Source organism: Caretta caretta, chromosome 4 (genome assembly GCF_965140235.1).
Source record: "Caretta caretta isolate rCarCar2 chromosome 4, rCarCar1.hap1, whole genome shotgun sequence".
NCBI classification, from domain to species: domain Eukaryota; kingdom Metazoa; phylum Chordata; order Testudines; family Cheloniidae; genus Caretta; species Caretta caretta.
In genome coordinates, this window is record NC_134209.1 from 151,640,316 (window position 1) to 151,667,525 (window position 27,210).

General features: G+C 50.4%; 1 protein-coding gene across 2 annotated transcripts in view; it reads right to left on the reverse strand.

Annotated features, from left to right (window-relative positions):
- Nucleotides 1-7,589: 7,589 nt before the first annotated feature.
- Nucleotides 7,590-27,210, reverse strand: part of SIGLEC1 (sialic acid binding Ig like lectin 1) — a 68,930-nt gene continuing 49,309 nt past the window's right edge. For both annotated transcript variants that reach the window (XM_048846446.2, XM_048846445.2), the window contains exons 10-22: nucleotides 26,790-27,044; nucleotides 25,010-25,309; nucleotides 23,301-23,561; nucleotides 20,769-21,071; nucleotides 19,691-19,945; nucleotides 17,083-17,388; nucleotides 16,379-16,630; nucleotides 14,585-14,893; nucleotides 12,839-13,093; nucleotides 11,663-11,965; nucleotides 10,135-10,234; nucleotides 9,104-9,176; nucleotides 7,590-7,997 (exon numbers count right to left, since the gene is read on the reverse strand). In XM_048846446.2, coding sequence (XP_048702403.2) covers nucleotides 7,968-7,997; nucleotides 9,104-9,176; nucleotides 10,135-10,234; nucleotides 11,663-11,965; nucleotides 12,839-13,093; nucleotides 14,585-14,893; nucleotides 16,379-16,630; nucleotides 17,083-17,388; nucleotides 19,691-19,945; nucleotides 20,769-21,071; nucleotides 23,301-23,561; nucleotides 25,010-25,309; nucleotides 26,790-27,044 — 3,002 coding nt within the window. In that variant the 3' untranslated portion in view covers nucleotides 7,590-7,967. The remainder of the gene's footprint in view (nucleotides 7,998-9,103; nucleotides 9,177-10,134; nucleotides 10,235-11,662; nucleotides 11,966-12,838; nucleotides 13,094-14,584; nucleotides 14,894-16,378; nucleotides 16,631-17,082; nucleotides 17,389-19,690; nucleotides 19,946-20,768; nucleotides 21,072-23,300; nucleotides 23,562-25,009; nucleotides 25,310-26,789; nucleotides 27,045-27,210) is intronic.

A 27,210-nucleotide genomic window follows, 5' to 3' on the forward strand; every position in this document is an offset into this window, starting at 1 on the left:
GACAGCAGTGACCTTTTTTGTGATCTGTCTTGTTTCAGGTCTCCAAGAAGGGTTTTGCTCCTGGTGGACCCTTCCCCTGCAGTGAGGGGGCAACTCAAGGCCAACAGCATGGGGCTGAGACAGGGCACTCTGGGAAGCAAAGCGTGGCTGGTCGTGGTGAACCCATGGCAGGCAGGGGCCTTGACTGTGAAAAGTGAATGAGCGGCGTTATGCTCTTTCAACTGTGACTTTTCCCCCCTGGTTACCACGAGCTAGACCATTAAACCCACACTTGGCCCTTTTAATAAGTGACTTTATTTGTCAGGGGAGCCAAGGTCCAGTTGGAAGCTGCTGGGTGCTCAGCACCTTGGAATGATCACGCCACTTAGCGAAGTAACTAAGTAAGGTTCTCAGTGCCTAAGGTTGTGAAGACGCCAGCTGTAGTTGTCTCCCTTCTCTGATCTTCCTGGTGCTCTGCAGTGATGTGGCATGCCATGCTCACATTCTCCAGCTGGGGACCTTCACCTTTGTGAAGGAGTCTCTGCCCATGGCATGCCAGGAATACGATCACTACCATGGAAGATCCTCTCACATGAGCCTAGGGGTGGCCTGGGTGCCTCCTTTAACACAGCAGACAGCGGTAAGTGACCGTTTTTCACAGACATGGAAGGAAATTCTTCCCCTTAGCAAAAACCGTGATCACTTTAACCCTTGCACCTCAGATGGGTTTGCATGTCTAATCCCATTTATGGGTCGAGATGCTGAACCAATGTGAACCAAGGCCAGGTCATTATTCTTGCGCGAATCCCAGCCATGTGGAATCGTCTGGGAATTTCTGGGACAGAGAAATGTGGATGGCTGTTAGTCTCCGAGAAAAGAGCCTCTTTGTGTGAATTAGTGTCTGGAATATCAAAGGGATAAGTGCATTAGAAATAAAATCGATTATAAAGACAGAAGGGAGCACTATGATCATGTAGTACTTCTGCATAACACAGAGAGATTAACATACTTTTCTTTTAGAACATTCCTCCCAGTAGGATAAGTCATGATACATTATTTCAGGACAGTAAATAAGCAGGAGAAAATATCAACCGTCTAGATCAGGACAAGGTGTAAGGTCCGTGTGAACAAAACAAACCCAGGGAGAAATGTCAATCTGGTTTTGAAAAGATCCCAACGGCCTTACATAAAATACAGCCCCTTTCTCCCACACAGCGTGGTGCACGTTCAAACCCGCCAGGGGTGAGTTCCTGCCGGCTCCGAGTGGATGATGCAGCCTCCCAGCGCCACCTATTGTTCATGCCAATGAAGGATAGATCCAAGTAACCCTGGGGGTCTGAGGGCACTTGGAAGACTTGAGCTTTAACCAGAAAGTCAGTCTAAACCTTAATGACAGCAGCCCTGGTGGTCCACTCCGATAGATGAGACACATGGGTGTCTATGGGGATAGATAGATTCATAAAGAATCTCATTTTATGCTGTAAACTATGCAAGATTATGCTGTTTTGGGCGAGCAGTGTGGCTGGCTCAGGAGACTGGCCACAGGGGAATGCAGTCCCCCCCGGAGATCACTGGGTCCATGCTGGCCATGGCTGGTAGTGAACCAGAACTGGTCCCATTTGATGGCTCATTAGTGACCTGCATGACATGAAATGAGGGAATCTCAGCTGCAGTGAACAGGGATCTATTGCAGCAGCCGCTCACATAATTAGCATCATCAGGAATGTCTGTGTGGTGAGTGACTGGAAATGGTTCAGGGGAGGTGTGACTCTTACCACTAGGCAATGCAGCCCAGTGGCCCAAGGTCCTTATGGCATCCAGTTCCTCCGGATGCAAACACCCCTTGACTTCCATGGCAGTTCAGCATAAGTCAGGAATGTGTAACTGCCAAGTGAGGAGCTCAGGATTTGGCCATAAGTCTGTTGCAGCCAGAGGAAGTTACTATCTGATGGCTCTTCAGTGGTCTGGTGCAAGATGAGTTTGACAGGTCTCTGCGGCCAGGAATGCAGGCTGCAGCCAGTAGCAACCGGCACCACTCGACAGAGCCGCCAAGGGCTGGAGAGGGCATAGATAATGAGCAGGCCTCTCTGTACGCTGGCATTCTGGTGCGGGGGAAGCTTATCCTGCAGCTGCCCCTGCTCTGAGGACTCCAGGCCTTTCCTGAGCATTACCCTTGGGAGCCTGATGAGCTGCAATTGCAAGACTGGAAGCCTGGGATTATAACCAATGAGATCAGCAGCGGAGAGGAGGCAGTTCTTAAAGCCCCCTGCTGAGATCAGGCTCCATGGGCTAGGTGCTGTATATACCCCTAATGAGAGACAGTCCCCACGCCCAGGAGCTCACAGTTGAGACAAAGTATGAGAAGGGAACAGAAGTACAGATGGGGGAAGTGACTTGCTCAAGGTCACACAGCAGCTCAGTGGCAGAGCCAGGAATTAAGCCCGGGTCTCCTGGCTTCGGCCCACTGGGGCCCGCTGCCTTCCACAGCGAGCTGGCGAGCAGTGAGCTTTGTGTTTCTGGAAGTGGTCACATGATGAATAGCTGCCGTGGGAGCTGGCTGAGGAGCCAGAATCCCGCAGAGATGGCAGGTGCGTCTACACTGCAGTGCGGGTGGGATTTGCAGCTCCCGTCCACGACCTGTACTCTAGCGCCCTTGCTAAAATTAGAAGGGCGGCTCCAGCACGGGCTGCACCAGCGAGTAAACACCGAGCAGGGTCCGGGGGTGTTTTGCAGCCTGTGCTGAAACCTGGCTGCTATTTTTAGCTAGAGTACAGGTAGCAGGAGTATGTCTGCACCCCCAGCTTCAGTGTGGACACAGCTGGCAAGGTGACGAAGGCCTCAGGGGCAGGGCTGTGGATAGCCCCGGCTTGGGGAGACGTGGGGAAGGGACGAGGAGAGGAGACGCTGTCTGTGGTGCTGGTGGATGGAGCAAGGATAGGGAGATTGGAGGATCAAAGTCTTAGAGAAGGGAGCCAAGGGGGGGGGCTGGCTTTCTTAGGGGAGAGGTACCTCTCCTGTGCCTGTCTCCTTGCTAGCTAAGCCCCCCACAAGCAGGCAAATGAATTGGGCCCGGTCTCTGCTGCAGGGTTAGGTCGACGTAAGGCAGCCCTCATCAACCTAACCAAGGAAGGGTCTACACTTAAATTTCGCTCCCACCGACATGCCAGCTACACCGACTTAATAATCCCACGCCCCAGCTGGGCAGGGCCAAGGTCGCTGTAGTTGGGTGGACGCAGGGTCAGCGTGGACCCTGCGTCGCTCATGTCGCCTGTTGCCGGCTTTCAGGAGCCTTCCCACAGCCCCCACACTGACAGTACAATCGGTGCCGGGGGGGATGCGCACCGCCGACCCAAGGAGCAAGGTGGAGGCACGCACAAGCGAGGTAACCACGGTGGCGGCCGTACGCCGACATACATTTGTTGGATTTAAGTTTGAAGAGTAGACGCGGCACCGAGTGGATGAACTATTAGTGCTGCTTGTTCGCCTTAAGGAATCTTCTTCACCACTTGCCCGCCCCGCCTCGCCGATCTGCCCCTGCCCTCTCTGCAGATTCTGGCTGACCCCCCTCTGATGCAGATGGGAGCAGCCTGCCCTGCTGTGGAGTTGAATCTCCCTGCAGGAGGCAGGTTTTTCTTTGGCTTTATCGTCAGTCTGGTCAATCACAGGCCAGCAGTGTTGCATGGAGAGGGGGGAGTGGAGCACCGGGCAGCTGGAACCAGAGCAGACACTGCAGTTCTGATACCAGGCCCTGTGGTGAACTGGATTGTCGACAGGCTCCACGGACAGCCTTTGCAGGGAAAGGAATCAGACCGGAGGGTTGGTTGCACAATTAGAGGGATGCTGACGGGTGGGGAGTGAGTGGTTAAGGCAGTAGACCTGGATCACAGAGGTGTGGATTCACATCCTAGGTCCTCCGCAGACGCTGTGTGTAGGAGCAGGTAAATCACACTCTGTGCCTCAGTTCCCCACCCTCTGCCATGTGCTTTCTCTCCCGTCTGTTTAAAGTATAATCTCGCTGGGGGGCAGGCTGGCCTTCACTATGTCTGTGCGACACCCAGCACCAGGAGGCCCTGACTTGACCTTTTTTTTTGGGGGGGGGGGGGGGGGGCTCTAATTGCAAACGATCAAGTAGGAAGAGAAGGGTGGGAGAAGTAGGTGAGGTGAGGGCCAGAGGTAGAGGACCTCCGCTGAAGTCAACCCCAAGGAGGGACTGAGAAACAAGATGCTTCCCCTGCCCCCCACGCTACGGGCTGTGCATGCTCCCAGCCTCATGGGGCCCAGCGGACTGAGCTGTAGGACCCTAAGAGGAATCCTCCGCTAGGCAACTACCCCTGCTCAGGAGCGGAACCTCTTCTGTGGGCCCGGCGGCTGCGTGTCATCTTTTCCTTAAGCAACATGCAGCAGCCAGAGTATTTCCCCGACTTCACCACCAGGTGTCACCCTTGCCAATTCCCGGACAGACCCTCTCCTACAAAATGGGCCTTTTAGGGTTCTCCCTTAGGGGGCAAAAAGACCAGGAGGACTTGTGGCACCTTAGAGACGCACAAATTTATTGGAGCATCAGCTTTCGTTGCTAGTCTCTAAGGTGCCACAACTTCTCCAGGTCTTTTTGCGGCTACAGACTGACTGTAGGTGGCTACTCTGACACCTTAGGGGGCGTATCCCCAGGGCAGGCGCCTAGCTCCTCAGAGACAGGCGAAGATCACAGATGGCCCACGAGGCGTCTCCACTGGGGGTCTCGTGCAACTGCCTCCTAGGAATGGCAGGCCATTTGAAAGACACTGCAGGACAAACATAGGAACGGCCAGACTGGGCCAGACCCAAGATCCATCTAGCCCAGTCTCTTCTCTTCCAACAGTGGCCGACGCCAGGTGCTTCCGAGGAAATGAACAGAACAGGCGATCATCGAATGGTCCATCCCTGTCGTCCAGAACCAGCTTCGTCATCTCTTTTCCAACCTGAACAGTCCCAATCTCTTTAATCTCTCCTCATACGGAATCAGAGAATCATAGAAGATTAGGGTCGGAAGGGACCTCAGGAGGTCATCTAGTCCAACCCCCTGCGCAAAGCAGGACCCATCCCCAACTAAATCATCCCAGCCAGGGCCTTAAAAACCTCTAAGGAAGGAGATTCCACCACCTCCCTAGGTAACCCATTCCAGGGCTTCACCACCCTCCTAGTGAAATAGTGTTTCCTAATATCCAACCTAAACCTCCCCCACTGCAGCTTGAGACCATTGCTCCTTGTTCTGTCATCTGCCACCACTGAAAACAGCCGAGCTCCATCCTCTTTGAAACCCCCTTTCAGGTAGTTGAAGGCTGCTATCAAATCCCCCCTCACTCTTCTCTTCCGCAGACTAAATCACCCCAGTTCCCTGAGCCTCTCCTCGTAAGTCATGTGCTCCCACCCCCCTAATCATTTTTGTTGCCCTCCGCTGGACTCTCTCCAATTTGTCCACATCCCTTCTGTAGTGGGGGGACCAAAACTGGACGCATTTCTCCAGGTGTGACCTCACCAGTGCTGAACAGAGGGAAATAATCACGTCCCTCGATCTGCTGGCAATGCTCCTACTAATGCAGCCCAATATGCCGTTAGCCTTCTTGGCAACGAGGGCACACTGCTGACTCACATCCAGTTTCTCGTCCACTGTATCCCCAGGTCCTTTTCTGCAGAACTGCCGCTTAGCCAGTCTGTCCCCAGCCTGTAGCGGTGCGTGGGATTCTTCCGTCCTAAGTGCAGGACCCTGCACTTGTCCTTGTTGAACCTCATCAGATTTCTCATCAAATCCTCCAATTTGTCTAGATCACTCTGGACCCTATCCCTGCCCTCCAGCGTATCTACCTGGAATGGATGGAAGCTGTTCCGTCCCCCTCTTCGTTTTTGTTGCCCTTCTCTCCACCTTTTGCAATTCTAATATATCATTTTTGAGATGGGGTGACCACATCTGCACACAGTATTCAAGGTGTGGGTGTACCATGGGTTCATATAGCGGCAATTTGATATTTTCTGTCCTATTATCTATCCCTTTCCTAATGGTTTCTAACAGCCTGTTCACTTTTTTGACTGCCGTTGCACATTGAGTGGATGTTTCCAGAGAACTATCACAGTGACTCTAAGGTCTCTTTCTTGAGTGGTAACAGCTAATTTAGACCCCATCATTTATACGTATAACTGGGATTATGTTTTCCAATGTGCATTACTTTGCATTTATCAACACTGAATTTCATCTGCCATTTTTTTGCCAGTTCTGTGAGATCAATTTGTAATGCCTCACAGTCTGCTTTGCACTGAGTAACTTTGTATCATCTGCAAATTTTGCCTCCTCACTGGTTACTGTTTTTACAGATCATGGAAATGTCCTGGATTTTTGGCATTCTATCCCATGTCACAGCAGTCCTGGCCTTGCTATGGGTGAAGCTGGAGAATGACCTCAGACGGCCCTGTTCTGTACCTGCAGGGTGGCCCTAGCTCTCCTTGGGATAGGATGGATTTCCACCCCGTCAGCTCTCTACAGTTATAATTAGGGAGGGACCTGAATAGGCATCCTCAGATCCAAACACACAACGACTTCAGGGAAAGTTTGGATCCAGACCCAAACTTTGTGGCTGGCCCATGTGTCTATAATGGGCTGAAACAGAAGTCCAGATCCAGACATCCCCCAAAGAGTGGGAAGTGTTGGGATAAACATCCGGACATGATCAAAGGGTTGGAAAATCTGTTTTTTGTGATAGACTCCAGGAGCTCAATCTGTTTATCTTAACAAAGAGAAGGTTATGGGGTGACTGGACCCCAGTCTGTAAATATCTACATGGGGAACAAATATTTGATAGTAGAGGCCTCTTCACCCTAGCGGGCAAAGGTCTGACAACATCTGATGGCTGGAAGTTGGAGCTAGACAAATTCAGAGTAGCTATGAGGGGTACATTTTTAACACTGAGGGGAATTAATCATTGGATGAATTTAACAAGGGTCGGGGTGGATTCTCCATCACTGGCAAGTTTAAAATCAAGACTGGATGTTTTTTCTAAAAGATCTACTGCCATTCAAACAGGAATGAATTCAGGAATTAATTATAGAGGATGTCAGACTAGACGACCACAATGGTCCCTTTTGGCTTTATAAGAACATCAGAACGGCCAGACTGGGTCAGACCAAAGGTCCATCCAGCCCAGCATCCTGTGTCCCGAAAGTGGCCAGTGCCAGGGAATGAACAGAACAGGGAATCATCAAGTGATCCATCCCGTCACCCCTTCCCAGCTTTATAATCTATGAATTCCCATCTTGAGCACATACCTAGGGCATTACACAGGTATGGACTATCTCCCATACCAGTCATTAGATAAAGCAGATACATGAGGGTCGAGTCTGTACTGCTGGGCACACCTCACCTGAGAGCCAAGATCCATCCGTAGCACCCCCACCCCCAGTGGTTAGATCCTGAGGGCTCCCCCAGCTTTCCCCCCAGTAAGGTTGAATAGGCTTTGAGAATGACTAGGTTTAAGAGCCTGATCCTGCATCTGTGAGGTCAAGGGGAAGCTTCCCCACTGCCTTCTCCTCACACGGGGTCGGGTCCAGAGGGGTTGTACTTCTGAACATTTGTGACACCGACAGTTTGCTCCTTCGTTTATTTTGTGACTGATTCGATGCTTGGCAGCACCCCGGGGAGGTTATTGCAAAAGTGGGGGCTTGATGGAGTCACAGGGCGCAGATGAGGGCGCTCCGGATGGCGTGGGTTTTGTGGAGGGGGAGAGGGGTGAGGATGCTAAACGGAGTTACAATGAAAACACCACCTGTGATTTTTCACAGTCCAGGCTCAGTTCTGGGTATTGACTGCGGTCCTGCATTTGACACATGCGATGTACAAGGTGTGGCGAGCACCAAAAATATGCCACTGGGTGAGAACAACTTCGCTGCCCAGGTCCAGCCGGGCAGGGGGAGCTCAGTGCGGCTCCCGTGCAGGCTGCTCCGGGCGCTGCCGAGCGGCGTGGTTAGCTGTAGGTCGAGGAGGCGTCGTCAACCTGGAAAAGTTACACAATCCCGCCCCGTTGGAATTTGCTGGGAAAAACCCCAGCGCCCCAAATCAGCCTGTGGGACAAGCCCCCAAGTGCACAACCCCCGGCCACACACCAGACACGGGTCTCTGTTAACTTCGGTGCCAGAAACGGACCAGGGGCCACAGACAGCGGCACCCTCTTGCTGAGCTACAATCCTGCCCCTTTGCCTATCTTTGACCCTCCTGCAGGGGTCGCTCCGCCCTTCTATTCCGAGCACTCCCTCTGCCCAGCGTCCAGCCCTGGGTCCGTCCGCCCTCTGCTCTGCCAGCCCCGGGAATGGGAGTGTGAATTCCCACCCTCGCCCAGCACTCTTCCTAGCCAGCGGGGTTAAATTATCAACATCCAGCCAGCGTCCGTCTGCAGAGCTCCATGGACGTCGGCGGGCCGGATCCCCAGCGGGTGCCGATCGGCAGAGATCCACTGACATCAGTGGGCCAGTCAATGGCCACAGCTGCCCTGAAGCCGATGGAGCTAAGTCACTTCGTACCAACTGAAGATCTCGTCCTTAAATAACTCCTGCACCCCCAGCATGGACTGCATCTTCCCCTATGTTCCAGGCACAAAGAATTCAACTCCTAGGTGCAGGGTGCATGGGGAAATGGGGAGACAGACCCACAGAGAAGATTCTCCATACCTCTTCGGGGCTGGAGGGTGAGACAGAGGGTTGAAGGGGGAGGGACAGGATGGGGGAGGCTGTGGGGAGCATGCAGTTTTCATGCCCAGGCCTTTTTGATAGGTCAGCACAGGCAGGGCAGGGCGGGCTGGAAAAAATGCAACCCAGATCCCGTTTGATCCCAACACGGGCCCAGGATTTCAGCTCCTGACGCACCCCAGTGCATTAACCCCTCGTCCCTCTCCATCCCCATCAATCCCACTCTCCTGCACTCATGTACCAGTATCTACCCCAAGGCCTGCTCTGTAGGCAACAGCAAAGCAGCCGGACCCTCTCAGTTCAGCTGGCCCCACTGTCTTTTATGCCTTTGAGCAGCTGGGGGCCTGACCTTCAGCTCTGGTGACCCCGGGCCAAACCCCAAGCATGGGAACAACCCAGCCACACTGAGGAATCACACCTGTGATTGTTCCCCTGTGCCAGTCAGTTCCATGGAGCTTTCATCTTTTAGCGGCTTCAGTAGCTTCTTTATCCTAGGCAGGAGAGGAGGCAACATATGTGTCATGGTGAGGGTGGTTAGCACTTAAGAGAAGATATTTTAGGAGCAGAAAAAGCCCAACTCGGCAGGCCCGCTGTGCCATTTGTCTGCCTACATCGCAAACCTTCACTTGGGTCATCAGCAGGATCTGAACCCAGGGCTGAAGAGCAGACCTCTGCTGCTTGAGTTAAAGGAACAATCCTGTTAGCAGTAGTAGGCTGTTTTCCTGTAGGGGACCAGCCACTAGTGAGGGGTCTGATGTGCCCATCATTGTCGTGTCTGACCACCAATGCCCCCCTCCAGCAGATGCGGCTCCTGAATGCACACACTCGATACAAGAGGGGCTGCTATTCTCCAGGGCCATTCAGTCATTGGCCTCTCCACTTAGACAGCCAGTGAGGGGCCAGTTGTGACGCCAACACCTGGAACTGGCCTGAGACCTGGCAAGGCCTTGTGTACAAGGTGCTCAAAAACTCTCAAATGGCACCATCAGGGCCCAAACCAGGGACCTCCAGAGCTAACCATGGCAGTCTCTACAGTGGCTGCTACAGAGACCGGCTCTGCAGGTTGGACAGTAACAGCCTGACATCCTCTGTGGATCACGTAGAGTGGGGGACCCAACACACTGAGCAGTGGGTCATACAACTCATGTTCACCACCAGCAGGAAAAGGATTCAGTCTGTAACCCGGCCAGCAGCCTCCCAGGTGTCCCCTCAGTGGCCTACAGCAGCCTGCCTCAATTTCCCTCTTGGACTGTTCAAATAAACGTCACTTCAGGCTTTTTCCAGTCAAAACTTACCCCTTCTTGTGGGCTGGCTTTAGTAATATCAAATTAACAATAAATAAAAGTAACCACCCCAAAACAAGCCATCCCTTCCCAGCCCCTGTGAGCCAGTCCAGTTGGACCCCCCCTAAGCTGCTTCTACAAACTACAGCAGCAAGAGCCAAGTTACCTGGGCCATAACAGGACCACTGCAACGGCCAGAACAATAACCCCCAGCGCTGCGATAAACATCCCGGCCAGGATCTTGTACAAGCGGAGGTCAGCGAGAGCTGAGGAGGAGAGAGAAGAAGAGGGTTATTCCAGCCAGTGTAAAAATCACAAACAGCTGCCTGCACAGTGATTTTCCAGACACTGCTGTGACTCAAGTCATTCCAACAGGGGCAAAACATGGGTAAGGGAAGGGGGCAGTGAGTTTTGGAAAGGTGAAGTTGCCCCCCGATGTACTGGATTTAACCTCTCCCTCGCCAGCCCCCTTCCTGGAGGGCCAGTGACTTGTGTTTGTCAGGTCTGACAATACACTCAGAGCTCAAAGCCAGGAGGCTGTGTTCTTCTACCGCAACATCTGAGTCTTCATGTCATCCATATGTTGTTTCAGTCATCGCGTTGTGGCTATTGTCTGTGCTCCATCGCCTCCCGATGGACAGGGTCCGAGCTGCATGTGTGTCCCACTGCCCCCTGCTGGGTTGGATCAGACCTCTAAGAGATCTCGGAGTCATTGTGGGGAGTTCTCCGAAAATATCTGCTCACAATGCAGCGGCCGTCAAAAAAGCGAACAGAATGTTGGGAATCATTAGGAAAGAGATAGAGAATTAGACAGCAAAAATCCTGCTGCCGCTCTATACATCCATGGTACGCCCACACCTTGACTACTGCGTGCAGATGTGGTCGCCCCATCTCAAAAAAGATACATTGGAAAAGGTACTGAGAAGGGCACCAAAAATTATTAGGGATATGGAACAGCTTCCGTATGAGGAGAGATTAATAGACTGAGACTTTTCAGCTTGGAAAAGAGACAACTAAGAGGGGAGATGCTAGAGGTCTATAAAATCATGACTGGTTTGGAGAAAGTGAATAGGGAAGTGTTATTTACTCCTTCTCATAACACAAGAACCAGGGGTCACCCAATGAAATTAATAGACAGCAGGTTTAAGACACACAAAAGGGAGTATTTCTTCACACAACCGGTAGAACTCGTTGCCAGAGGATGTTGTGAAGGCCAAGACTGTAACAGGGCCCCAAAAAGAACTAGATAAATTAATGGAGGACAGGTCCATCAATGGCTATTCACCAAGATGGTCAGAGATGCAACTCCATGCTCTGGCTGCCCCTCAGCCTCTGACTGCCAGATGCTGGGACTGGACAACAAGAAATGGATCACTCGCTACTTGCCCTGTTCTGTTCATTCCGTCTGGGGCACCTGGCACTGGTCACTGTCGGAAGACAGGAGACTGGGCTAGATGGGCCTTTGGTCTGACCCAGTCTGGCCGTTCTTGTGTGTGTGTTTGCACGTGTGCCTCACTGCCCCTGCTGAATGGATTCAGATCTGCTCCTCTGAGGGTCTGTGCCCCCTGCTGGGTACAACGGGACTGGATGGAGAACACGCTGTAGGGAACAATCCTATGTTGTCTGTGGGGATGGATTTGACGGGGCGTGGCAGCCCCATCCATGGCTGATAGCCCGCTAGCAGCCTGACTTACTCTGTGCACTGAAGTAGGAGGTGGCTGTCACGTTGCCTAGTGCATTGCTGGCCATGCACGTGTATTCTGCCGAATCCGCTGATGTGACATCCCAGATCTCCACTCTCAAGGTGTTGTAGGATGGAAACACACTGACCCTCTGGCTGGCTGCTGAGCGGGGGCCTCGGGTGGAAGCCACTAGTTTATCCTCTCTGTACAGGGCTAATTCAGCCTGTGGGTTGCTTTCAGCTGTGCATCGGATGAGGCCCACCCTTGCATTGCGGTTCTCCAGGAAAGCGTTCATCGATGGGTTCCTTGGAGCGTCTGCATGGAGGAGACAATGTTATTGTTAAATCAGGTGACGGGGCTTCCTCAACTGAGGTGACTGGTTAAGAGCAGCCAGTGGTGGTCTACAGTTATCGACTAGAACAGATCACAAAATAGTCTTTCCATCCCATGAGAAATTCCAAGATTTCAAAAGTTCATTTTGTCCTGATTTGAAATCTTGCAATTTTTTGCAAAAAGGAATATTTTATCGCCACTTTATGGAAAAGTTTATTTCAGATACGATCAGAATGTTTCATTTCGACTTTCTGGTGTTGACTCTTCTATTATATTATCAAAATGAAGCATTTCAGCCTTATTGGAACAAAACATTTGGATCTTATCACAATTAAATGTTTGAATGATTCCCCCTTGAAAAATTCAATGAAATCCATATGTTCCGGTGAAATGCTTCAGTGTTCTCAAATCAGCATTTTCCAATGGAAAACGGTCCCCTTGTAAATTGTTCGACTCAGTCTATTATTAACCTTCAAAGTGTATCTGAAAACAGTGCTACACAAATGCCAAGAAATCACATTAGCCAGGCTTTTAGCATCCAAAGGCTGAGGGGTGAAAGGACAAGGGAGAGAGGAGACGGGGAGACTGCAGAAGAAGGAAGAGGTTGTTTCAATCATTGTTTGGTTTGGTTCATTTAAAGGGAGGGGACGTTGGCATCTTGATTTTGGATGCTCCCATAGTTCAGAGCTGTTTGGATCTGGGGCTCTGCCTGGGGCCTGTGTCTTAATTTTACTCTCATGGAACGCTGGGCACATCTATGGCTCTATGGAAATAACAGATAATAACAACAATGAGATCCCGAGTTGCCTTTATTTAGTGTGAACAAATCAAACCCCAAATCCCCCTGACACTCACAGAGCACATCCAAGCTGACCAGGGCAGAGGTGGCTCTTCCTGTCCTCCCCTCTGCCTGACAGTGATATGACCCAGTGTCGGCGCTGGATACCCTATCAAGGTGGAGCGACCTAACGGGACCGTCCTGCAGCCACTTGCTGTTCTTATACCAGGTGTAGTTGGTCTCCCCCCTGAGCCAATCGGCAACCAGGCAGGTCATGTTGACGGCGACTCCTTCGTGGATTTCCTGAGATGGTTCAATCATGATTCTGATAGCTGATGGGGAGAAGAGATCAGGAAAATCAGCCAAATGTATTCTAGTGGAGCCAGGAGAGCGCCACGTTTCATGAGACTTAGCTGCTCATCAGCAGAGCTGCTTACAATTTTTTTATCCGAACTCTTTTTCAGATTTTTTTTGACAGAATGGAAATTTTTGCAATAAAATTTCCATGTTTGCTGATTTTTTGGGGGATGTGTGTGTGTGTTAAAAATAAGGACTTTTTTTGGTTTTCAACAACTTTTGAGGTTTCGGTTTTTCAGCGAAAACCAGAAAAATTCTGCAAACAATGTCCACAAAACTGAAAAATGTTAATTTTTGTCAACATTTTCAACAGACAGTATCATCCATTTTCCAGCCAGTGCTAGTATCTCAGATTCCAGTTCCAATCTAGCCCAAGGTTAGACCCCTCGGATAGCTGTTTGGTGTGTCTTAGTCCAGATGCCTCCTCCACAAAACCCACCACCGTAATTGGTACTGATCGGACCCCTTGTTGGCCCCCTTTGAATGGGCCAAAGAAATGAACTATCTCCTCATTGCTAGAGGTGGTCCCTCCAGATGAGAGTTGGGGCACACTGGCATGGAGAAGCACGTGAGTTGGGTATATTACACTACCATTGCTTGGGCAGATAACGATAGCATCGGGGGAATGTGATTTTCAAAGCAGTCCAGGGGATTTGACACATATCTCCCAGTGACAATATTGTATGCAGTGTTGTTGTAGCCAGGTCAGTCCCAGAATATTAGAGAGACAAGGTGGGTGATGTAATGTCTTCTATTGAACCAACTTCTGTGAAGATAGTACCTCACCCATCTTGTGTCAGTGACATTACTGGCAGCTACATGGCTAAGTCCTCTAGGCCAGGGGTTCTCAATCTTTTTCTTTCTGAGCCCCGCCCCCCAACATGCTATAAAACTCCACCACCCACCTGTGCCACAGTAACTGGTTCTCTAAAAGCCAGGGCCGGCGTGAGGGGGTAGCAAGCAGGGCAATTGCCCGGGGCCCCACGCCACAGGAGCCCCCACGAAGCTACATTGCTCAGGCTTCAGCTTCAGCCCTGGATGGTGGGGCTCAGGGCCCTGGACTTCAGCCCCATGCGCTGGGGCTTCGGCTTTCTGCCCTGGGCCCCAGCTAGTCTAACATTGGCCATGCTTGGAGGACCCCCTGAAACCTGCTCGCGGCCCCCCAGGGGGCCCCGGACCCCTGGTTGAGAACCACGGCCTTAGACCACTTGGCAAATCTCATTCTTAGCCTCTGGCATTGTCAGCCTAGCACCAGCTGCTAGCACTGAGCTCTACACCCAAATCTGCTGTAATGCTCAGATCAAGATTTAAATCGGAGTTTCCCCAGAGGTTCCACGGAGGTGCACAAGATCCAGATTCTGCTTTGGCCCCACCCTATGGGATCTGCATCCAAATCCCCGCATAGCCTGCGGGTGCTCCTGGGAGAGAGCACGGCATGGAAGGGTTAAAAATACACCTGCACTCACTCTCCACCCCGAAGTGCACGGATGCTGCAGCACTGCCGTAGGTGTTGTTAGCCAAGCAGATGTACTGGCCTGCGTCCTCCAGCACAACGTCCTTCATCTCTACCTTCAGGGAGTTGTGGGACACGTGAACGCTCAGCCGCTGGCTGGGTGAGCCCCGAGAACCCTGGGTGGAAGCCACAGGTGTGAGCTCAGCCCCTCTGTACAGGGCTATCTCTGACGGTGGGTGGCTGTCGACAGTGCATTGGATGATGGCCTGGTGCCCATCCTGGGTATCTAGGAAGGAGCTCAGTGAGGGCTTCCTTGGGGCGTCTGAAGGGACAAGAACACATTGTACTTGAGTTAAAAAACAAAGACAGTCACTTTCTTCTGGAAGGGGGTTGCACAGTTTGGCCAGATGGCTCTGGGGACGGGCAGGGGGTAAGGAATACCTCTAGAAAGGAAATGGTTTTCCTGCCCTTTGAGCGTTTTTGAGATTTAAAAAATTCTCCCTGTCCCAAATCAGGATGAAAAATTGAAATCTCAACAACTTTTGCAAACCAAATATCTGAAATTTGTCTTTGAACGTCGCAATCAGAATATTTTGTTTCAATAACTTTGGAGAAATTTTGTTTCAATGTTGACCTGTTCATATTTTTTTCCATGTTTTGTATCTTCAGATAACTTAAATTTCTCAATGGGAAATCAGTTTGAACCAAAAAACATTCAGAAAATGTCGAAATGGGATGCTCCGACAACTTAGAATATCTTTTTCAAAAATGTTTGAAACGGGAACTTCATTGAAACTGACCCTTTCCTACGAGGCGTTGAGGCTGCGAGGAATCAGTGCTTTCCAATGGGAAAAAACGTTTTGTTACAAAATTCCCCATCGGTTCTAGCGTGATGCTTATAACCCTGGGCCCCTGGTCAACTCTCTGACTCGCTCAGGACTGACCAGACGTCATCGGCACTTGATGACTATCCACCGATCTGTGTGAAGTGGCCAAGAGCACCTGGCGCCGACTGCCTCCCGTTGGCAGTCACAGCAGAGAGGCCGAAGGTGGAATGGGCCACAGTGAATGAGCTTCTCCTCTCTTTCTCCTGGAGTTTGCCCTCCAGGCCAGGGCCGACACACAGGCAGACAGCAATGCGGGGAGAGCCCGCGGGGCTGTTCCCACTGTTAACAGAGAGCTAGGGCAGATGCAGTGCACTGCATTCCGATCTCAGTTACCCTGGTGTAAACACAGAGTAGCTCTGCCGGATCTCTTTCTATCTTAGGTATTTTGAAGGCACTTCTCATTGGTCCCTGAATCACTGTGGGGTAGCATTGCTCCGGAGAAACTGTGTTCCTCTGGATTTACGCTGCTGCCACTGAAAGTGGGCTTTGGCTCGGTACGTTTCTATAACTGACCCCATCTGGGCCAACAGCAGGATTTGAACCCAGGGTTTACAGAGCTGAAACCGCCAGTGAAAGGACTAAGCCCGCTCATTAGCGGGCAGCAATGGCAGACTCGTTAACCTCTGATGTGGAGCAGCCACTAGAGGGGGACAAAGACCTTCCCTCTCTAGTGTGGGTAATGTTTCCACTTAAGATATTTAAAGCTAAATAATGTTTCAAGAATTTGACCCATTTGGGTTGTATCCAACAGGGAACTGTCACCCTTTCCCCAGAGAAACAATGATCCCTTGTCCCTGGAGCTCATCATGGCAGGCACCCAGCAAGACTTGGTTTTGAGATTGGAGTCACCTGCACTGGGAATTCGGCTGCATGCCTCCACCTGAGAGGACATAACGTTATCTAAACTGCAGGCAACTTACATAGCACGCGCAAGGCAGTGGGCAGAGATGTCCTTCTTCCCCTGTCATTGTGAGCTGTGCAGGAGTACGAGCCAGCATCAGTGCCCGCCACACCAGGGATCATGAGGGAACTGGCAGGGCCCTCCGCCAGCCATTTGGTGTTCTTGTACCAGGTGTAAATGGTGCTCGGCTGGGCGCTGGTATCCTCACAGGTCAGTGTGATGCGGTCCCCCTCACGTGCATCGGGACCTGGTTGGATCACAACCCTCGCAGCTGTGGAAGAAACCAGAGCAAAGCTGGAATGGATACAGCTGGAGCAGCCCTTTGAAACCAATAACTAACAATCGGAGTCAGCTTGGTGGATTGTTACAGATCCCTGATCTTCTGCCCAATTCTACCCCAGGCCTGGCATAGGTTAGAGCAGCATGGGGGCTGCTCTAACCTACACACCCGGCAATGATCCACATTCACCAGCCAGGGATAGCTGGAGCGCAGCATGTCTCAGCCATATCCACTTACCTGTCTCTACCCACCCCCTATGCTGGGGTCAGATGGCTCTGTTGCTTCTTTGCTTAGTTGCCCGCTGGCCAGGAGAATCCCCAGCAGAATAGACAGGAAGATTCCACTCTCTGGTGCAGGGAGAGAGCAGTGGGGGAGAGAATCTGCCCCAAATTCCCTTCTAAGTGACACTGGAGTGCAATGGGAATCATGTACTCCATACTCACTCTCTATGGTGAAGTATACGGAGCTGCTGGCCTCGCCGATCGCATTGTTTGCCGAGCATACATACGTCCCTTCATCCTCCAAGGTGACGCTCTTGATCTCCAGTTTCAAGGAGTTAGGTGAGGATGAGACGCGTAACCTCTGTCCGGATGCCCCGTCACCTCGGGAGGAACCAGAAGCAACCAGCTCACCAGCTCTGCGCAGGGCCAGTTCTGACTGCGGGTTACTGTCAACAGCACAGACGATGATGGCTAGCTTCCCATCTTGAGTCTCCAGGAAGGACTTCACCCAGAGATTCCTGGGAGGATCTACAAGGAAGGAGGATTTAACTTGACCTCAGAACTTTAATGTGACCTCAGTGACTCACAAGTTATTGGGTACCTGGGTGAAATTCCCTGCCCTGTGCTATACAGGTGGTCAGACTGGATAATTGAATGGCCTCTTCTGGGGTGGAACTCTGTCAATCTGTGAACTAGAGCCAGGAAGGTTTCATGAGGGATCCATTATTAGAGCTGGCCAAACAATTTGTCACAGCTCATTTATTCAGTGAACTTTGCCTCTTTTTTCTTGAGTTACGTCGTTATTCAAAATGATTTGGCAGGGGATTTCTGTGACTGACTCTTGGCCTGTAGCTCGTTCACAAGCTGTTTGTGATGAGTGTTCAATACAAAAATTTGAGCTGAGTTGATTGGACACATTGGTGTCACATGGTGTGTCACTGTTCCCTGATTGGATGAGTGTGACTCTAAGAATCAGGTTCTGGGGTGCGGGGGGGGGGGGTGAGATTGCAAACTCGCTTTTCATCAGTATTCTCTGGAATCAGCTACAGATTCTCCACTTTTGCCAACTTCTCTGCCGGGAACTCTTTTACACTAATACTCATGGAAAATAAACACAAACAGGGCTTGAATGTAGGCAGTGTGAACTCAGTTCAAAATTCATACCCATTGTCATGTGCCATTTTAGCAATGTTCACTCCGCTTTCTTGGCTCAGCACTTGATACTCAGGATAAGAGAAGTGAGGAGAACCCCTGGATTTGTTGGCTGAGTTTTGGGGGAACCCTAAGGTTGGGTGTTAAGTAGTGCTGGTCAACAGACTCAAGGAGATCAATTTGTTTTACTCAACAAAGAGAAGCTTAAGAAGTGATTTGATCACAGTCCATACGTGCCTACATGGGGAACAAATATTTAATAATGGGCTCTTCAATCTAGCAGACAAAGGTCTAACATGATCCAAAGGCTGGAAGTTGAAGCTAGACAAATGTAGACTTGAAATAAGGCATACACTTTTAACAGTGAGCGTAATTAATCCTTGGAACAACTTAATAAGGGGCATGGTGGATTCTCCATCACTAGCAATTTTTAAATCAAGGTTGGCTGGTTTTCTAAAAGCTCGGCTCTAGGGATTATTGTGGGGCAGGTCTCTGGCCTGTGTTAGACAGGAGATCACACTGGATGATCACAGTGACCCCTTCTGGCCTTGGAATCTATGAACCTCTGAAAAATATTTTTAACTGAAACTTTTTTTAATGAACAGAAAAACCAGAAACCAAAAATGTTTCTGTAAAATGGTTTTTTGGCTTTTGTTTTAAAAAAATGGTTTCCAATAAAAATAAATCCATTTTTGGTTTTCAAAAATCAGAAACTGTTTAATGAAACCAGGTTTTGAAAATGGACCATTTTTCCATTTCCGTTTTTTGTAAATTTTTCTTGGGGAATTTTGAAAAATGTGAAAAAATTTCAAAACTTTCTGCGAAAAATGCTTGGTATTTTTCACCCACCCCTAGTTTCAGGCGAGGCTGTGGCTGGTGGTAACAAGGAGGGCCGTGGGTTCTGGCTTTAGATGAGATTTGGCAAATTGTGAACTTACCTGGTTTCCAGCTGAAACTTGCTCAGGCCGAACCACTGTCCATCCCACTTCCACACCTAGACGTGACCTTGTGCAGCTGCCTTACCTCCCCACAATGTGCTCTGCCCACCCATCTCCCTGCTGCCCACGCCCTCCACAGCTACCCACCTGACGTCCTCTAACAGCTGACTCCTAAATTGGTGGCCAGGCTGGGAACCGGCTGGGAGCACATGCCCAGGAGCATGGGCGGATTTCCACTCTAGGGAGTCAGGATGGGACAAGGAAACCTTCCCCGACCCCCAGACTAGCCCCCACCCCTTACTTGACACAATTCCCAGACCCTTTGAACTCCCAGTTCCCAAGGGATAGCTCAATATTTTAAGGCTCAATCCAAACAAATCTCTGGCTAATGTTTGGATGCCTTTTCTCCCATGTGTGGTTTGAATGGGCATGAACTATGGAGCATTGTTTGCTTTCTAAAGCCCAGGGGTGTGAGGGGACTACACTATGCTCCTACAAGGAGTTCCTCTAAGGACAGATCAGACCATAGGTCCACCAACTCTGGGGTCTTGACTCCAGCAGTAGACAAAGCTGGATGCTTCGGAAGAAGTGCAGCCCTCCCCTCCCCACTAATGTATGGAGGGGTCACTTATCTAGCTCCCCTTTCTGGTGCCACTGGGCTGGCGGCTTTGGGCTGGGCTGGTGGATACAGAGGCATTTTTCTCTGAACCTTGTAAAGTTCAACCATGCAAAGAACTTACAGAGGACGTTCAAAGTGCCTGGGGAAGAGCTTCTAACACTCTCCTGGATCTTCACCGTGCAGTGGTAGGATGCAGCATCAGCAGTGGTGACCTTGGGAAACACGAGTAACCTGCCAGGGCCCTCTCTGAACCATATGTTGTTCTTATACCAGGTGTAGTGCAGCATCCCCAGGGCATCACTGTCAACTGCACAGGTCAAGTTAACAGCATCCCCCTCGTAGACATCCGGCGAAGGAGAGATCCAGACCCTTGCAGCTGGGAGGAAAGAGTGATGTGAGAAAATGTTTATATACTATGGGGATAGATAGATAGATAGATAGATAGATAGATAGATAGATAGATAGATAGATAAAGGGGTGTGTATGGAGATGGACAGATGGATACAACGGGTATGTAGAGGGATGGATGGATGGATACAGCGATAAGTATGGGGATGCAAGGATTAGAGAGAGAGAGAGAGAGAAAGGGAGGGGGATAAGTATGGGGAAAGATGGCCAAGCAGATACAGGGAGGTATTTAGGTGGATTGATGGATATAGGGGTATGTATGGGGATGCATGGATAGATAGGTAGATACAGGGGGTATTTAGGTGGATGAATGGATATAGGGGTATGTATGGGGATGCATGGATAGATAGGTAGATACGGGGGTATTTAGGTGGATGAATGGATATAGGGGTATGTATGGGGATGCATGGATAGATAGGTAGATACGGGGGTATTTAGGTGGATGAATGGATATAGGGGTATTTATGGGGATGCATGGATAGATAGGTAGATACAGGGAGGTATTTAGGTGGATTGATGGATATAGGGGTATGTATGGGAATGCATGGATAGATAGGTAGATACTGGGGGTATTTAGGTAGATGAATGGATATAGGGGTATGTATGGGGATTCATGGATAGATAGGTAGATACGGGGGTATTTAGGTGGATGGTTGGATACAGGGATATGGATGGATGGATCTCTAGCTATAAGAGGTATGCAGATGGCTGGCTGGCTGGCTACAGCAGTATGTAGGGGGATAGACAGAGGGATCCAGTTCCCATGGCATAGAGGGCAATGTCGCACTCACTCTCCGCAGTGAAGTTCAGTGAGGTGGTTGCGTTGCCGTATGTGTTACTAGCAGAACACACATACTCTCCTTCATCCTCCATTACCACAGCCTGGATCTCTACCTTCAAGCTGTTGTGTGATGAGGAGATGCTGACTCGCTGTCTGGCTGCAGGGTGGGAGCCAGTGGTGGAGGCCACAAGTTCCCCTCCTCTGAACAGAGATAACTCTGACTGTGGGTCACTATCAACAGTGCACTGGAGAATGCCCAGCTGCCCATCCAGTGTCTCAAGGAAGGAGGTCAACTGGGGCTCCCGGGGTGGATCTGTTGGGGTGAGACACTCTCATTAAGGCACAGTGGACATGCTCTTCATTTGCCATCATCTTGAGCCTTTAATGCCATGATTCCTTTTTTGATCAGCAAATCATTGTTTCTGGAGCTGTCAGCCTATTTCACCAGCACAACATTCTCTGTCAGTTGCTTGAAACCTCTATACTGGATCCCTTCTCCCCTCACAACGCTTCATCTCTTAAGTCCTTTTATCTTGTAAGTTCTCCATTGCACACACTGCCACACTATAAATAATAGAAGGAGAAGAAGGAAAGGCAGATCCACCCAGAAGAATCTGATCAGATCGCCCCATTTCCATTTGAAAATCTAAATTCAAGATTCCACCGCAAATACTTTAAAATTTGTATTTGTGGTTCGCTTCTGTTCCTAGAGTTGGTTGGGAATTTTCAATGCAATTTTTGGGGGTCAAAAAATGTTGATGAATTGAAAACGGAACTGCTTGTGAAACAGAGTCGGTTTCGACAAATTTCCAGCCTTGAATAATGTTTGAAAAAAAAGAAAGATTTTAAATGAAAAATCCTAGTTTTTGAGTTCGAAACGACTTTGTTTTGAAATGTCAGCCAGTTAGACTTTTAAAAAAGGTTAACAATGAAAGAAAAGTTCAAAATCAAAGCAAAATGGTTTTGAAATTATCAAAATGAAATATGTCCATTGACCTGGACCTGAAGTTTGGTTTTGTTGTTTTGTTTTTTCAGTTTACAGAAAATTTTTGAAATTTTGGTGTTTGCTCCAGATTCAGGATGGGAAAAATTTTCTAACTCCTGAAAATTTTCGCAGGATGGGAAAAACTTTTCCCTCTTGGCTCTGCCTCCTACAGTGTAAATGCCATGATAAAGGTGGGCAGCCCAACATATGCTTATTGCTGAGCATTACTGATTAATGGTCATTGATATTTCTTCCTGTGTGTTGACAAGGGCTGCCAGGAGGGTCCAACAAGATTCCTTATTTAAATAAAGTCCCAAAAGTGCAAGTGATGACACTTTAATAGAAGGGCGACGCACAGGGGCACTGGGAAGAGGCTGGCCTTGATTCCAGCCGCCTGGTTACAAATGTCACCGCTGGCCTGGCATGGTGGGGAGCCATGTCCACCAGCCGCTTCCTTGTGCTATTCACTGCACAGCCGTTAGTGGATTCATTCTCACAACATGCCTCTGAGGCAAGGGGTCTGTAATATCCTCATTTTATGGTTGTGTGACTAAAGCACAGAGAAAGTAAGGCCCAGACAGACCTTCAAAAGCCTAACTCCCACTGAAATGGGACGTGCCCTGACTCTTCCACCTTTAGTTCCCAAAGATGTGTTGACTGTATCGTCTCCTGCTCTGCTCAATAAGCCTTTGATACAACATTGGCAAGGGGCAGGGTGAAACCTGTGCCCCTTCCACGGTTCCTGTTCCCTCTTTGCTCAGGCAAATTCCTGCTGAGGTCAGCATGAATTTTACTGAGCCATACGGGCTCCTGCATCTGGCTTGTCGTGATCAGTGCCAGAGCCTCTCTCTCTAGAGTCATCGGGAGCAATAGGCTGTCCTAGAGCAGGGCCCTGGTTCATGGAATCTAGGCCAGCCGCAGCAGAAACTCACAGCCATGCAGAAACTGCCATTTTCAGTTCAGGGGGAGTTTCATGGTTTGGAAATGTCTTTGGTTCCAGAATGGAACAAAATCAAAGAATTCTGAAATTTCCCGCTAGCCAAAATTATGAAGAAAAAATAAATAAAATTTCAGGTTCAATCAGAACGTTCCGTTTTGACAACATTGAAACGTTTCGTCCCGATTTTGCCTTTTTGTTTTAATTTTATGTGATATTTTATAACAAAAACGGAAAAAATCAGAAACCAAAAGTCACGTCGAAATGGAAAAGCGAAACGGTCTGGTCCGAGAAGGCTGCACTGGCATATTGAAATGCCCTTTTCACCTTTTCGTTTCAAAACAAATTTTTACCAAAGACGACAGGTTTCTGCGAAACGTTTTGCTTTCGATGAATCCGCATTTTCTGACGGGAAAATCTCCCGCTGGAAAATTTCCAACCAGCTCAGGGAATAGCCACCCTCTAGCAATGGCTCTGGAGAAAACCAGTGCACCCAGCCTGGGATGTAGTTAAGCAGTGATGCAGTGCAACGGTCTGCTCCACTGACATCAATGGGAGGCTGTTCACAGACCTCCATAAGAACTGGATCAGCCTCCACCTAGATAAACAATATCACTTACAAGAGACGTGTACGCTGACGGCTGGGGAGACGCTGCTGCTGGGTCCCTTGGGGCTGTGAGCCTTGCAGTGGTAAGATCCAGTATCCCCACTGGTTATGTGCGGGAAGTGGAGGGAGCTCTCCGAGCTCTCATGAAGCCGGTGGCTGTTTTTGTACCAGGTGTAGATGGCATCCTCCGGAGCATTTCCTGTCACATCACATGTCAGGGAGACACCATCCCCTTCCTGCACGTCCGTGGAGGGCGTGATTAGAACTCTGGCCGCTAGAGCACGGAGACAAGCCACAGCAAAGAGAGATGATAACAGCCTGGATCTCAAAGAGCAAGTTTAGTCCTACCTCTGTCCCCACTCTAGATGGGCCTGACATGCCAAGTCTGGATCTGAATCCAAAATACGGCGGCTGCTATTCAGGCAGTTCTGAATCAGCCTTTTATATCCAACATGGGAAACCCAGATCTGGAAATGGATCTAAAGCTGGGCTCCCAAAAAATCCAGGGGGACAGAGGTTGCATTCAGCGTGTTGGCTCATTACAGAGACAGGCTCAAAATGCAGATTCTGGATCCAGATCCAAACTTCCCTAAAACTCAGGCTTTGGATCTGGGGTTCCGATTTTGGCCTAACCCTAATTTCCATCACCATCCGTCAAGGCCTTTTCCTCTCCTCCTTCAAGAATCCCCACCTGCCTCAGCTTACACCACTCGAGTGCACTTCACCGCTCTCCCCATGCTGGCTCAGACCTTGGCAGCAGCATTCCATTCTCACTCACTACAGAGAGTTTGCCTGAGGAAGGACTGAGCAAGGACATCAAGATCTAGACCGGGGTTCGTAAGCTTCTTGGGGCAGGGATCTTTATCTGGCTGCCTGGGCGGGACTGTGCACGCCTCTCAGTGCTACCTCAGTAACAGAGCCCCAAATCCTCCTGTTGGTGCTTTACCATCAGGATCACCCACCATTACTATGCTGCCGCCTCTGCAGCAGAACATGGCAACTGTTTATGCAGCAGTGCTACATAACAGGTTAGGACAGGAAGTGAAGGCTACAGTGTCCAATAAACACAGCAGAGAGGACTTAGGCCAAATATTCATTAAAGTATCCCTGAATGCAGAGAGGGCTCTTCCTCTCCTAGGGTGATGGGCAAGTCCCACCTGAATGCTAACAGGAGTTATTCATCTAGGTCCTTAGCTAGGGGCAGCGCCCCTGCTTAACGGTTCTCAGATGCATGCTCAGCTACGTTCCTCCTCACCCCCTTCATTACAGGTCATTTCTCTGCATACCCTCTGCCCTTCCTAGCTACAGACAGAAGACCCAGGGCCAACCCCTCCCCCATCTCGTGGTATTTCTAGCCGGATGCGTAGTAGGACTCTCCATTCTCACAGTGTTTCCAGCCTGGTTTTGTAGCCTGGGAAAGCTGGTCCAAGATTAGGAGAAGTAGCCAAACTTGAAGGCGTTTCTCCAGACAGACCCTATGAAACCTGTGGCCGGTCACCTGTCTCTAGTGCAGGGACCCCTGGAGGTCCTTGTCCCTATGGAACTTCATGGTGAGAGCAGGGATCGAACTCCGATCCTAATGCTCCTGAGGCCCTAGAATCAAAGTAGCATCTCACCACTCCCTAGCAGCACAGGATCTAGGACACACAGATGAGCAGTTCTGGGTGCACCCAGCAGAGGGCAGTGCTGCGCACACCCTCTAGCCGTTTCCTCCGTACTCACTTTGCACACGGAAGTACAGGCGGCCGGAAGATGTGCCGTACGCATTGCTAGCGGTGAAGCAATAGTTCCCTTCGTCCTCCAGCGTGATGTCCCGGATCTCTACCCTCAGGGAGTTTGGGGAGGCAGTGATGCCGATTCGCTGAGCGGCTGCAGTCCTGGAGCTGGTGGAGGCCACGAGTTCATCTCCTTTATACAGGGACAGCTGGGCCGGGGGGTTGCTGTCCACCATGCACCAGATGATGGCCAGTTTGCCCATCTCCGCCTCCAGGAATGAAGTCATTCGGGGATTCCTGGGGGCATCTGAAGAGTTGGGAGGAAAGATCATCCTCGAGTTATAAATGTCTTGAGGATTGTTTAAAGACCCCTCCTGTCCCACTTGGACCATCCTATGGTCCCCTAGATCCTCACCATTGTCATCACTCTGCTGCATACCACATCCACTAGAAACCTTACAGGGACACAGCGATGGAACTCAAACTCCTCGACTGATTGAGCGAGCAGAGAATCACCGTTAGCTGTAAGCAGTACAGGGGCTATGACACACAGAAGAAAAGCTCCGATTCCATCCCATAGAGAGAATCTCACACACAAAGGCACATGATCCCAGGCATGCTAAAATACACACACTCACACACATTCTAACACACACATGCTCACTTGCCTGCTAAAATACACACACATGCTCATGCGTGTTCTAACACACACACATGGTCTCACCCACACCCACACTAGCCGGTTAATTACAGACAGGCTATTTATGATCAGTTCTGCTCAGGTTTTAGCTTCTTGTGATAACCCTTGAAAAGAATACAGCCTGGCCCCAAATCTACTCTTGCTGGCCGTTCCAGCTGGCAGGATCTGCAGCCGAAGGGGCAGTCTCTCATCAGCGGTGACCATATGGAGGGCAGAGCGGAAGCTGGTACCAATGACTGGAAGCAGGAGAATGAGTTTCTGAGGTTTTGAGACTGACATGAAGAAACCGACAGTGAGTTTTAAAAAGCCAGGTGAGCAGTTTGGATCCTGAAGCACCCAGCCTGGCTGTGCGAGGAGGGGAGGGGAAGCGACGGCCCTGCGCGTGTTAGACGACAGCACAGGGTCTGCACGCAGACTGGTCGCCGGGGTTCACTAAGTCAACTGATCTGATCGCCGCATTTCACAGATAGCTTCTCTCTGGAACAGACGCACATGTCACCCACTTGTACTCCGGGAGGCGCATGGTCCCCCCGGCTTCCAGTGGTTGGATCACAGGGAGGTCAGTGGGCTGGCTCCAGCCTTGAGCTAACAGGCCTGGGTATTTTAGCACAGGCAGAGGGAGCTCATGCTTCTAGAGACAGAGGTCCCTGTCTGGGGCATAATTGGGTCTTCAGCTTCCATGTGATTTGGCCACTCCTGGGGCCAGAACACCAGCCTGAGAAAGCCTGGGTTACATGTGCACATACGTGTTGGCACACACGCATGCTCTTGCATGTACGCAAGAGCCCAGACACACAAAAACAATGCACACGGGTGCCCGTACACCCACATGTACCCACGCATGCACACACCCACACAATCATACACATGCACAGTGCATGGACCCATGCACCCAGATGAACACACACACATCCACCGGCATGTATCCAAGTGCACCCTCTCATGTACACACACCTGCAACGTGCACCTGCAAGCAAAGTCAGGTGCGTTGGTTGGGACAGGACTGACTGCGCCCCTAGGGCCCGTGCGCCCGTACTCCTGTGGGAACCTGCCACTGCCCTGAAGATTCAAAGTGCCTGGAACTTACACAGCACATTCAGCGAGACCAAGGCTGAGCTTCTGCTTGTTTCATTATTCGTTGCCTTGCAGTAATAGACCCCGGCGTCTGCACTGGCCACCTGCTGGAACACCAGGGAATTCGCCAGGCCCTCGGACAGCCACTGGCCATTTCTGTACCAGCTGTAGTTAGTCAGGGCCAATAAGTTGCTGCTCACTTGGCAGGTCAGGTTGACCCCCTGGCCTTCCTGCACCTCTGAGGCCGGTGTGGCAATGACCCTTGCCGCTGAGTGGGGAAGAGAGACAAACAGGATTCAGAGACTGAGTGAGAGGGGAAGAGCAAAGCAACGAAAGATGTGTCTCTTTGGGTACATTATGGGGCACGACATAACTACCTGCTAGGGCTGGAGGACCAAGGAGGCAGGTGGTTGTTAAGGGCAGCCCGTGGGGGT